Source organism: Tauraco erythrolophus, chromosome 2, assembly GCF_009769465.1.
Source record: "Tauraco erythrolophus isolate bTauEry1 chromosome 2, bTauEry1.pri, whole genome shotgun sequence".
Lineage (NCBI taxonomy): Eukaryota > Metazoa > Chordata > Aves > Musophagiformes > Musophagidae > Tauraco > Tauraco erythrolophus.
This window is the reverse complement of record NC_141466.1, coordinates 43,647,901-43,662,085: the sequence shown is the minus strand read 5'-3', so window position 1 is coordinate 43,662,085 and position 14,185 is coordinate 43,647,901. Positions and strand designations below refer to the sequence as shown.

The 14,185-nt window shown below is 38.9% G+C and overlaps 1 protein-coding gene across 1 annotated transcript in view; it reads right to left on the bottom strand.

The window, feature by feature from the left end:
* The window catches only part of KHDRBS2 (KH RNA binding domain containing, signal transduction associated 2), a 362,598-nt gene that overhangs the window by 20,650 nt on the left and 327,763 nt on the right, over window positions 1-14,185 (bottom strand). The window contains exon 7 of the mRNA XM_086608307.1: window positions 13,993-14,075. Coding sequence (XP_086464433.1) covers window positions 13,993-14,075 — 83 coding nt within the window. The remainder of the gene's footprint in view (window positions 1-13,992; window positions 14,076-14,185) is intronic.

Below are 14,185 nucleotides of genomic sequence, written 5' to 3'. Positions count from 1 at the left end.
CTTTTAAAAATTTGGGATCAAAGTTTCCATAGACTTGTGATGTCTTCTTCTCCTGCAGATAAAGCCAGATCACTTCCAAAAAAAGAACACAAAACATATTCCTTATTTGAGAGATAAGGGCCCCTGAGGTGTCTTCCAGCGTGAATTATCTGGTGTTCCTATGAGAAGGCTTCAAATACAGAGAATCTGTATCTAAACAGCAACCTTAAAGCCAACAGTGGCTTTTAACCTCTTGTTAACTGGGACTTTTTCAAACTGACACTAGCTAAGCAAAACTGAATTCCTGTTTGACTGTCTCAACACCCATGGGAAACCACACAGCTTGTTATCCAAAAGGCTGTGGAGAATGGTGCTTTAAAGTGGTTTAAACAAAGAACCGCAAAAAAAAAGAGTTAAGATTGAAGCCACAAAACCCTGACTCTTGGGTCAACAAGCCATCTGGGGGAAGGGTGATGTTCACCACTCAGAGATCAATAGCATTAGGTGTAAGAAATCATGACATTAATGAATAGACTGCATTAGCCTTTGACTGTTCTCTTCCTGCACCTGCAGGAAGCTGCTGGCAGGAGACCCAGGGTTAGCCACATTACCATCTGGTTCCCTGGCTGCTCTTACAGCTTCTGTAATATAAGGCAGCAGAACGTTGCAAGAACTGAAGAACTTGTGTGCTTCTTGTTTCCTCATGTTTTTTGGTGTTGTTTTCTTATTTCTTTTTCTTCCTTTTTCTGTTCTTGTTCTTTGCTTTTACTTGCTGTGAGACGCATCTAACCTTTATTCTCTAATTGTGGAGCACAAAATGTGGTTGCAGACATACAATGGGCCTACTAAAGCCAAAGCTGAAAGTTACAAGAAAGGGTTCATCTGCTTTAAGTATTGCTAACACGTGATTCTGTATAGGTGAAGTGTGTTCTGCAGTCTATTCTGAAAGATCCTAGGAAACAGAAAGCCTTTGATTAAGACCTGTTGAGCTAGAATTTTAACTGGTTTTTTTTTTTTTCTGTAAAGGTATTATTATATCTTATTTTTTCTTAGTGGTTGTACTTTTTATCTGGAGAATATATCCTAGATATGATATATATTCCTATACAGGAATCTCTTATTGTGAAATGTTTCAGAAAGAGGCAGTCTTATAGCAGTCTTCCAGTACCTAAAAGGAGCCTACAAGAAAACTGGAGAAGGACTTTTTACAAGGGTATGTAGTGACAGGATAAGGGGAAATGGCTTTAAACTGAAAGAGGGTAGATTTAGATTAGATATAAGGAAGAAATTTTTTACAATGAGGGTGGTGAAGCACTGGAACAGGTTGCCCAGAGAAGTTGTGGATGCCCCATCCCTGGAAGTGTTCAAGGCCAGGTTGGATGAGGCTTTGAGCAACTTGATCGAGTGGAAGGTGTCCCTGCCCATGGCAGGGGGGTTGGAACTAGATGATCTTTGAGGTCCCTTCCAACCCAAACCATTCTATGATTCTCTCTTTGTGTTGTGGCACTCAACAATGTAAGAGTGAACCGATACTGTGTTTTAGGATTGGCACTCTTTGAAGAGGGAATCACAGCCTTTGTCAGCTTGCAATCTGCATCTGTACTTTAGAGAGATATAGATACATGAAACGCTAGTATTCCTTATAGATATATCCCTGTCTGCGTTAGCTTCAGACAACAGATTCTTGAATCAAGCTAACACCCAGGATAACTCACAAGGATCTCTAAAGGTGAGATTCAATATTTTAGACAACTCTTACTCCTTTTCACTTCCTTTAAATGGATCCTTTGAGGTCTTGGCCTCCTATCTCCTGTTATCTCCCTCTTTCTCCATATCATTTCTGTCAAGTAATCCTCAGAGTTTACAACTTTCAACATCGATAATTGATACAATCAGATACTCCGCTCCCATGCTGACAGGATCCTGTCTAATGCTGTTGCAGTTGTTTCATGTAAGACTGCATTTGTAATGCTTCTCCCTCCTACACGAGGGAGGGAGCCAGCAGGACTTCACACATAACTGGCCATGAAAGAAAAGCTGTTTACACAAAGCAGTATGCTTCTGCTTGGAAGACTGGTGAGCAAGATTTGCATTCACATGAGCTGCAATATATGTAGTTTTTATAAAGTAATATTTCATAATAGAAATGTGTAAATAAAGAAATAATCCTCCCAGGAATCTGCAACTTACTGGAACATCTCTAAAAGAGCTTTACGTCTATAGAAAAGATGAGAAGTCTTTTGAATGAAGGAATTTCTTGTGAGATTAGGCCTTAAATAAAAAACATAGTCCTTTACTGTATAGATCTTTAGAACTAATGGAATAATACAGTGAACATTTTTGTGGACAAAGTCTCCCTTTTTCTGAAAGCTCAAGTTTGATTGTATCCAATATTTTTAACAGAGAAGAATGTCTCAATTACAATACTCTCTGGATTTATTTAGTAGTTTACAACATGCCTGAAATTTAACTAGATCTCATTTGTCTCCAGCATTTTCCTGTGTTTGATTTCATGGCACTGCAAATCTGAATTAAAAAATAAAATAAATAATGAAGTCAGTAGAGTTATACAAACATAAGATTGGAGAGCCATCACAATTGCAAGATTACTCTGGGTTCTGAACTTTTTGCAAAATCTGAAATAGAAACCAATCTGCCCTTTATAGGCTACAACCACAGACACATGGGGATTTCTATTCAAATATTCTCCATTCTGCTGTACTTTTCTCACAGACACAAAATTATGACTGAGTATTTCAGAATATAATATGAAATGTCTGCAGACACAGTATTTGCAAAGGGAATGATGCAGAATTTTAGGAATCTGACCCAGTTTTAGAGGAAAAACTTTTCTCTACTTCAAAGTAATGAAATTTGATTCCATTTTGCTCACTGAATCAAATAAACGGGAAGTGGCATTTGAAAACAGTTTCTGATGATGAATGCTGTAAGTGGATTGCTGTGAAGATACATAAAATGTCATATTCTAGGCTTCCTGGCTTGATTGATTTCAACAGGTTGGAAATAAAATACAGGGAAATCTTTATTTATGAACAGGTGGATATAAGCACAAAGCCAAAATGAAATATGACAAAATATAAATACAATGCATAGTGGTTAAAAAGTGAGAGAATGCACAGTAGAGAAAATAATAATGAATATCCTATTTTACAAAAACTAGTGTAACCACTATACCTCTTGTAGCTTGGATTAAATTTATGTGTTCATATATTTTACTATATAGTAATATTTTGATAGTCAGAGAGAAGTAAGTAAACCTCAGATAACACCACCAAAAGATTTAACTATGTGATCATCTACTAAATAAATTAATTATTCATAGTTCTGTCCAGCCATCATTTTTAAACTCAGGACAAAATTGTTTCATTTAACTATGGATAGTTCTCTCCACAACTAGTCTGCAGGAAGATTTTACAAAGCAAGTAGTCAAAAATTGTGGGACTGGCTGATTAAATAAAGGTATCCGATCATTGTTTGAAGCATTTACTAGACTAATTCTATATTCAAGGAAGGTCATTGACCTCTCAGTGTTTTCTTTCTGAAAGCATCAGAACATATGAATCTGAGAAATGCTGTTTACTAAAGATCCTCAGCAAGACATTAGGAAAGAGAGTATGTGAATATGATTGTGAGTTTCTTAACGTCAACTCTAAGTTTTTCCCTTAAGACTGTTGGGAAATATTTGCTCCCTACTTGTTTGGTATTCAATTAAACAGCCAAAGATCTTGTTTTTACCCTGAGCATTCCTGCCATGTTCTGCCTGGAAATCTCTCCACAGCATTATAGCTGGGGATTCAATTAGAAGGAGAGTAGATATTCGGACACCTCAGGGAACACTGAACTACACTACACCTACAAGGCGTAGCTACAGACACACTAGAGACACTGGCAGGAGATAGGAACTTACTAGCAGTCTGCCAGGCTTCTCTCCTTTCCCCAAATGTCTATCAGTAGGTAAGGAAACTGATAGCTGTCATTTGAAGACTGAATCCAGAAACAGGGATCAGAACTTATCTGCTGTACAACAGCCATTTGTTACTGGCAATGGTTTTCTCAAGTAACTGTTCTAAATAGATTTTGAGAAGTTTTCAAATGAAATTTTCCATCAAAAATATCTCAAAAAAAAGTCTGCACAAAATGGAATATAAAAATTATTTCTGCCATGCAGGTAGAAGCTTTTCATAAATTTTGACTCAAAGATCTTTGAAGAACACGTAAGGTTTTCAGTTGTGCAACTCTAGCACAGGATGTGCTGATTGGCTACTTGGATTTCTAGACTTTACAGTGATACTAATGAATCAATGCTGTTACATCACTTACAGGGACAAAGGTGGCCTCTAAACTGGGTGGCTCCAAGACAGATATCACACCAGTAAAAGCTATGAGCAATCTGAATGCTGCTGCCATCTGTCCACAGCAGAAAGTTTTTAGCAGTTCATTCTTGAAAAACTATACTAGACTAATCAACTCTTTTTATGAGTACAGATGTCAGTGAGAAGACTTACAAAACAGGTTTTGTGTTGTAATTTGCACTATTGTTGTATGTGTCCTGGCACTATTGTAAGAAGACTATGTCAATACTTGAAACTAAAAGGAGCATCTAAGATAGAGATGGCCATGATATTAATATCCTTTGTAGTGGCAAATAAAATTCATATGGCTCTTCAGTCTCTTGATAATTTTATATCTAAGATTTTTTTTTCCCTGAATGAATTTTGCCCCTTTTCGGCGCAAGGAGACAGTCTAAACCAGAGAGTTCATCCAGTGCTGCATCGTACTGTATTATGAGATGTATTATAGTGTTCAGTTTGTGTACATTTGTGTATCTACATGGAAATGTTTTGAAAGGATCTCTATCAGTCATAAAAGCCCCCCAAAATCAAAATGTAATTTGGGTTATTTTCTTTTTATTTGTAAAAAACCTGCTTCCTTAGTTCAATTAGATTGCCCTGTATTGTTATCTTGAAGTAAACCTAGTCATGCACAAACGAAAAGGAAAACAGGTAACAGAAAATAGAGCTAGAAGGGACCTTACTATGTCAGGTAAGTGCTACTTACTTACCAGGCACAAATACAGACTGGGCGGAGAATGGATCGAGAGCAGCCCTGAGGAGAAGGACTTGGGAGTACTGGTGGACGAGAAGCTCAATATGAGCCGGCAATGTGCTCTTGCGGCCCAGAAGGCCAACCGCATCCTGGGCTGCATCAAGAGGAGCGTGGCCAGCAGGTCGAGGGAGGTGATTCTCCCCCTCTACTCTGCCCTTGTGAGACCTCACTTGGAGTATTGCATCCAGTTCTGGAGTCCCCAACATAAGAAGGACATGGACCAGTTGGAGAGGGTCCAGAGGAGGGCCACGAAGATGATAAGAGGGCTGGAGCACCTTTCCTATGAGGACAGGCTGAAAGAGTTGGGGCTGTTCAGCCTGGAGAAGAGGAGGCTCCGGGGTGACCTTATAGCGGTCTTCCAGTACCTCAAGGGGGCCTACAAGAAAGATGGGGAGAGGCTGTTCAGGAGGGCCTGTTGTGATAGGACAAGGGGTAATGGTTTTAAAATAGAGGGAGGTAGATTCAGGTTGGATATTAGGAAAAAATTTTTTACCATGAGAGTTGTAGAACACTGGAACAGGTTGCCCAGAGAGGTGGTGGATGCTCCATCCCTGGAGACGTTCAAGGCCCGGTTGGATGAGGCCCTGAGCAACCTGATCTAGTTGGAGATATCCCTGTTCCTTGCAGGGGGGTTGGACTAGATGACCTTTGAAGGTCCCTTCCAGCCCTAACGATTCTATGATTCTATGTCACCTAGATCATTTCATCTATCTATGAGCACACAAACTTACTTACATTATTGTTTACTGAAATTTGTCTAATACAGTTTAAAAAGCTATGGTGATGGAGATTACCAAGCACTCTAGTCCTGTTTTACTATTCTTCACACACTTCTAATGGTAATACCAAATTTCTGTTACTGAAACATAGGGCCATCATTTTTTTTGCTGAATCCAAAAGGAGCTTGGAGAGAAGAATAATCCATTGGGTAGAGTCTGTCAAAGAACATGTATGCCCAGCAGAACCATGTACTGCTGTCTTTACAACTGTACTAGTCTGAAAGTGTTATTTTACTGTGTATTTATTTGAAGCACTATGTTTCTGAAGAACTCATCTTCGGAAACAGATGTACATACAAAGTCTTGATATCTGGAGGTCAAGCAAGGGTAACCGGGATGAACTGGAGCTCAGGCAAATATACACTGCTGATGTAAATAATTCCTGGAGATCCAAATGGATAAAATATTCTTTGCTTTACTTCCTAAATCATTTTGCAGCATATCTCTGCACTGAAGTGATTGTACTGTAAGCCACATAAGTTACACGGGCTGAACTGTGATCCATGTTATATTCCTGCATATCAGATCAGAAATAAGTAAGTGATCCCTAAATCTCCTGTACTAGTAGCCCACACTGCAGTAAAAGGAGATGTAAACACAAGCTGCACAGTAGATAGCGTGAACTTCACAACAGAAACAGGAATAAACAGGAAAACCAAGCTCCTTTTCAAAGTCATTAACTTGTCGTATATTCAGTCTCAATGATTGAATGTGCTCTTGAGATTTTCATTGGGTCTGAGTCATTATAAGAACGTGAATCAGAATTTCAGAGCCTACTACAGGTTGAATTGATAGTTAGTGCTATGAACATATAGTTATTGGGATACTGCTACATTGATACGGTCATAGCAACTATCTGCCACAGCAGGAAAGTGGACATAGGCAGCATATATGCCCTGAAATTTGTTTTTCTTATTATATTTTTGTTACTAACGTTGAGAAAGAGGAGCCCAATGGGACTTTGCACACGACAGCACAGCTATAGGTATGAACCACAGATAATTATATTTTTTGAATTAAATATAATTCAGTTAGATGAAAGTTATGCCTGTTAACTTGAAATTCTCTGATACTGTACCTTTCCTTTCTCTCTTCTTGAATCCTAAGATAAACTCCTACTGGCAGTTACCTAACACAACGTGTGTGAGTTTGTTTCAGACATATTCACGCCATCTTTCTTTACATTAAAATTTTGATTCTGTATTACCATTAACTTCTTAAAGAGGAAGTTCAGAGATGATATGACCTATAACAGGCATTTCTGCATCAGAAATAGAAGCCTGGTTGTTTGCTTAGCAGATACAGGATGGGTTTGCAGTGTGTACTTAACAGGCTAAAAAGAAGTCATTCTCTCAAAACGATCTGCATACCAACATGGAACATGTGTTCAGAGGACTGTTGCCTACAGCTTTACATAAAGTATTTGCAAGATTAACAGTAAACATTTTGCCAAGAATGGCTTCAAGGCCCTAAAATTGAGTTACTATCATTAGTGGGGCTGGGTCCAGGCTGGCAAGAGAAACGCCCTTTACCTATGTCATCTTGCAGTCACAGCAGAGATGAAGATAAGTCATGAGAAGGCCTGGTCACTGTGGGGTGGCATCTGTAACAGGAATGTTTTACACTACTTTCATTTATCTTTATCACTGAATTATTTATTCTTCTTGTCAGTATGTTAAAGGTTTTCTGATATTTGCAAGCCTATTTACAGCCTAGTACGAGAGTCACAGTCTCTTCTTTCTTTAGTAAGCACCCACTCAGCAACTCATTTTGCAGCTGAACTATGTTTTTAACAAAAGCCAGACAAAACAAAAGACAGAACAAGCCAACCAACCAGCCCTGGAAGCCATTGCCAATATACCAACTACCTGTTCACAAAACCAGAACTGATTGATGTGTGAGTGTTTATGCCAGACACTGTGAAACACGGAAATTACAGCAAACCCAAATTTTGAGTTTCAATTATTGACTTCCTTTGGTTTTCCCTGTCAAGCACCATTGTTTACACTACGTATAGTTGGATAGGTTATGCACAAGTGGATTAAATAGAACATATCTTTCCTGGTTTGTCCCATGACCGGCCAGTCAGTCCCAGAATTCCTTAGTATCTCTTTTGGCTGTGAGACATGGTACCTTTGAAATGAAACTGCTGGTGCTGGCAGAGACAGAAAGGTCAGTGGAGATGACTACAGATGTGGTAGCAGAGCTGAAGATGGTTCTGCTGGCCATCAGGCTTCTCAGCTGATTCATCAGCAACTGCCACAAAATTATTCAGTTGGTCTTGGCTGAGGAGTTTGGCCATGCGGTAGAGTCTGATTCCGTATCCACCTCTGCATAACCAAAGAGGCAGATTTTGTAGATCCTCTCTCAAAACTTTTCACCCTTTTCTCCTGGTGATCTAGTGTTCTCAGCCCATGAATCCTGGACAGGGGTGGTGATTGAACCAACTTGAAAGTTCCTGCTAAGAAAATCAAAAAGTATATTATATTTTGAAAACTAACGGGATTCTCCTACATCTTCCGTATTACAGCTAAGGTGGAAATTGAAAACTTCTACAATTTTTGAGTTTCGTTTTGAGAGCTTGCTTGTTGCCCTGTAAAAATTGTATTTATTTCTTTAAATCAGTATCTGAGTGGGAATGGAAAGGAAGAATGGTTGCCACCACATATTCCAAAACGGTTTGAAGGTAAGAAGCCATTAAGAACATAAGTGTGCTTGAACTGCTAAGAATCACCAAAAAGTGGACAAGCAGCATATCTTTACAGGCCTGCACAGGAATAACATCCAGCTTAGCAATGGAAATTGGGCAGCATCTGATAGAATGGCTCACAGGTGAGAGTTCAGTCTATCTAAACACCTGTGCTGCAGTGATAGTAATTTTGCTTAATTCCAGAATTCTATTGGACAACCAGAATATACATCTTACAAGTTTTTAAGTACCAAGTGCAAGGGGATTGGAAAACTTTGACGGATATTAACTGGTTGCTGAGATAAGACATGGCTATTTGAGAACATCAGCCTAATTCTTTCCCTTACCTCCTTTCTGTGCTTCACCATTGACACATGTGAACAGGCAATAGTGAGGAGCAGGGACAGCAATCATATTCAGAAGGGATTTTTACTTCTGAATATCATGTCTAGGATTTATATGTGGTTTTTTTTTTTTTTAATTTTCAAACTAGAGGTTCAGGAAGTAAATCTAGCTGGTAGAAGGGGTTTGAGTGTTCTCTGCCTCACTTCCAAGTGCCTAGGGAATAGTGTATAAACTTAACAAATATTGAGTATCTCTTGGTGCGTCTGTGCAGGCAGAGGTACTTATTACTGAAAGCTGTCTTCATGCTGCATGGAAGGGAGAGGAAGAGAGAGGAAAAAAAGGTTTCATCACGAAATTGGAAGTGCAGTGCAACATTGCCTATGGGAAATATGTCAAATCTGATGTCTTCTCCTGCCCACTGAAATGGTTGTCTCCTTGTTCTCTTTGGCATCGGACAAAGCTTTCATTTTAATTACCTTAAAAACTGTATTTTAACATCAGTTTGAATAAACTTCTAAAATGAATAGGGTTTCTAAATGCCTTTGCTAAACCTGTAGTATTTTATGTAATCTTGTAAATACAGAATAGAGACACATTTGGGAAGTGCAGTCAGTTATTCATTTAAATCTTCATCCTGAGGTTCCGTCTTGTGTTCTGGGTAGTCATTATGGGACAGGAAGATGAGAAGGAAAAAAGGTAGCTTTAGAAATATGGTTTCTGTTAGTTAAAGGAAGACATACATCATGCAATATAGACTGTAGCAATAACTATATTTGTCATAATCCATCATTCTCTCCTTCCCAAAATAAGTCTCCCCAAATATAATAAGGTACAGGTGGCACTTACCACAGTGGGAGTCCTGCTGTCCTTTCTTCAAGTTGATTATTGTGTCCATTTCGAAGTGCTCTTGAGGTGCTTCTTAGCTCATTCAGCCATGCAGGCTTACTGTAGGTTTTATTCCAGTCTGATCCTGAGACTCTGTCATGGTCTCTTCCAGAAGTGACCCCATGCCCCCATTTTCAGTCTAAAAATGAGACTGCTGTCATGAAGGACAAAACTCTTCGTCTGGAAGGGGGGCAGTGGTAGACTTTATTAGAGAAGGACCTATACAAAATATATTGCTGGGCCTGCAATACTATCCCTGACCTTTAGTACAAATCTTCAGATAATTGTGCACAGAAGGATAGTGTTTATCTCCATTTGCATCCAGATGTCCCTGGGACTGGTATTTTTGGTGCTCCTTCTACTAAATCATAATCCTGTGCTGTAGCATATTGGTGTATGACGACAGCGTGCTCATTTTCTCTGCTGTTGGCAGAGCCTAATTTTTAAAATGTCTAAATCAGACCTCTTAGGCAACAAGGACTAAGAGTCCCCAGAAGGAATATATATGGTCAGAAAGCCTCTGGTGAGCAAATGGGAAGTAGATGTAAGGTCTGGAAGACAAAGGTACAGGGTGGTGCTGGCAGGCTACCCAAGCACTGTCTTCACTCTGTGCATTGGGTGAGTAGAATAAGGTATGACGTAGTATGTGCTCTGCTCTAAAACATGCTGAACTCAGTTTGCATTCAGTCCATCCTATCCCATCCCATCCAATCCTGTCTGTCCCCATTCCCATCTCATCCTCTCCCCAACACATTCTTCAATGTGAAGCACCGATGAGAGTAAGGGTTGGTCAACATACGTGGTGAGACAGACAAGAGTCTGTACCTTCTCTAAGAATTTCCATATTGATTCCTTAATGAGCCATAAAAAAGTAAGTGGAAGCTCTGCCCTTAACAAGAACAGAAATCTTGGAGCTCTGCATTAAGCCGCTGACTACAATTTTTTCTCATCTCATGCTTTAGAATTTCAGTCAATCCCTGCAGAGGGCAGTAATGATATTGTTCTCTCTGAGAACAGACATCGTCTACAAGTTTTTGTGTTGTTTTTTTTTCCTGTAGATCATACACTGGAAGAGAGGATTAAGTGCTCTGAAGCAGTACAACTTCTCTTCTTTGTTAGGTGCGTGCATGATATGTCTTGCTCATATGATTGCAGTATGCTAATAATCCAGATCTGAGATTGAGACAAAACTTTTTTGCATATACACCTAAGTAAACATTTTGGTCATACTATTTAATTGTTGTGGGAAAATGACTGAAATTGGAGGGGAATGGGAGAATATTGTTCCCCAGAATTCAGCTAATATTAGAGCAGCTCTGACATGAGGCACAGCTGCTGCTCTCAGGAACAAACAAGGCCTCAATATCCTTGAGATGGGGAGGAGAGTGATACGAAGGTATCATGGCTCATCCCTGTTATCGGGGACAAGAAACAACGAACAAGGCCCACGCAATACCCTTGAAATGGGGAGTAGAGTGGTACGGAGGTATCACGGCTCATCCCTGTTATCAGAGGCGCCTGGTAAAGATAACCATAAAAATGCCATTGAGGGAAGTGAATCACAACTGCTGTCTCAGCAGTGATGGAGAAATTGTGTCCTTCAGCTACTAAGTCACACCTCCACCCACCTCCGAGCTGCGACCACCCCTCAAACTAGCAATTTACACCAATGCTAATAAAAGTTATGTATGACTAGAGTCACTCGAGCTCCACCTAAAAGATATGAAAAAAGTATAAAATAGCAACAAACAAAGGGGATGTTAGGGAGAAGCCCCCCCATTGGAACGTCTGGGATCAGTCGACGGGCTGAACCTCTCTTCTCCCCACCATAGGGACGCCTATTGGGTAAGAACTCGGTGTTATGTGCACTTACTTAATTACTTACTAACATCTTGCTAGCTATTTAGTATTATCACTGATCAGTAATCGTTATATATTATCACTGCAGTATTTCAATTAAAGTTGTTTTTGTAGTCAGTCACTATCACCGGCTATCCTCGAACCTGTATTCTGTCACAAATGAAATATATATGCATGTTTCCGGAAACTTTTGAATTATTATAAGGAGTTGGCCCATAGTACTACTAGTGACGATCCCTTAATAAGTGGGCGAATCACCCTCCGACCTACTGAGCTGCCAAGGGAAGGCAGGGGGAGTCGGACCCAAGGGTCTCGTCTAACTTGGGAGCTGGTATACTGGCCAAATTACCTCCTGTTTGTCTATTAGTGACGGATCCCACGATAAGTCAGACGAATCACCCTCCGACCTACTGAGCTGCCAAGAGAAGGCAGGGGGAGTCGGACCCAAGGGTCTCGCCTGACTTGGGAGCTGATAGACTGGTCTTTTGACCTCAAAACGTGACAATTGTATTGTATTGTTTTGGCTCAGTAGGGAGGCAATTCTGTGAAGTTAAACGGCCAATAAGATACAGAAATCCAAACTGCATAGCTAAGGGTCCATTTGTTCCTTTAAATCTTTGAAATGACTAGTGTGTTATTCTGAAAGTGCTCGCTTTGAAATAATAGACTACTTGTGGCATTCAGCACCACTCAACATGGATAAGTATGACTGTGTGTCCTGCCATGTATTATAAAAGGAAATGTATTAGTTGCATATTCTACATAGATCCTGGAGGTAGCTGATGTTGGTAGAAAACATATCTGATGACTAAACCTAATAGCTGTTTAATTGCTAAAATTATGTGACTCTTTATAAGTTTTCTTTCTTGAGTCAAATTATCACTGCCAGTTCTAGCTTGATTATAATACATTCCTCATAAACTTGGTATATTTGTCATTTAGTTGCCTGGGACATCGACTTGCAAAGAAATTATAGGTTAATTCGGATGATATAACGTAATGTCATAGCAGAGAGATTTCCAACTAATTATTATTTTTACACCAGAGGCAATATCTCCTGTGACAATTCACTATTGCAGCAAAAGATGGGCTGAATTCTTTTCAAAAAAGTTGGGAGTACATTTGACAACAAGAATATCTACCTACACAATGACATGATGGGTGCAGCTAGTAATGTATAATTACTTAAAAGTGTTGTTAAAGTATACTTGATGGGGTTCACATTTAGGTGTGACAAATCCATTTAAATATACTTCACTGGTTATAAAAATACTTACAAAGTATTTTTTTATCAGCTCAAGTGCCACTCACTACAGCAGTTCTGGAGCTGAATGTAATTCTGACAGGCATTTTCATCAGCAAAGCATTCAACAAAAAAGACGGTTAAACAAAAAGCAAGTTTAAGGTTCTCTGGTCTTTGGAGTGAAGAACTCTATATGTGTACATCACTTTCTTGCCCAGTGAGAATCATTTAACTCAGTTAAAATCTGTGTCTTTTCTTGTTAAAATTTCATTTGCCTTTCCATAATCTTACTTGTACGCCTAGCAACCTCTAACTGTTTTCTGAACAATTGGCTGAAGCACTCCTTTATCCTTCAGCTTAACTATGAAAAAGATGTCATTCCATATTTAATAAACACAGACCAACTGTCAAATTAATACATGAGTGTGTGTGGTGTATGTGTAGACAAAAAGTGATCATTTTAATGACATGAATCATAAAAGAGGTGAATGTAATTTTCCCCATTATTACACACAATAAGGACAAAAAATGAAATTTCCTAACATAGTTGCTGTTAAAAATTCTGAGAGTTGCTGAGAAAGTAACTGGCTGGAAGCAGATAGTTTCAGCCTTCAGACATGCAATTCCTTTCCATAGATTACCATGATGGTGGATGCCAACCAGTGGCAGGTATTTACCATCAGGATTATTTTTTTTTTTTTAATTCCCTTCTGGTTTTGCCCAAAACATTGCAAAAGCCATAAATATGAGATGCCCTTGACAACTTCACACTAGCAAAGGAAAAGAAATTGCACAAACAAGCTCAGAATGACATCAGATAGGAAAATGATATAATCACTTGATTTTTTTTAAAAAAATAACTTTAATTTGCAACAATTTTAAAAGTATAACTGATTGCATTTTTGTTGCATCTGAATAATTCTATATATAAACTGACTGCTGTTATTACTTTTTGACAACTTTTTAAAGTACTGTGAGATTTTGTAGAATTTAATCTGGAAAACAAACTAGGAAATTTGCATGAAAATCTAAGAGAAAATAAGTGTTCCTCTTTGAAAAATTAATGTAAAACTACAAATTCTTACCTTTGTGTTTGGGTGGCATAACTGTTATCATATGCCTCATAGCTTGGATCATCATATTCACCCCCATATCCATCATCATATCCCTAAGGGAAAAATGGAACAACAAAGCTTAGAAAAGTGATAAATCAAAGCCTGTTATCAAGTTGTAAAAGTAACCTGCAGCAACATATACGTGCTATGTTTGCCTCATATT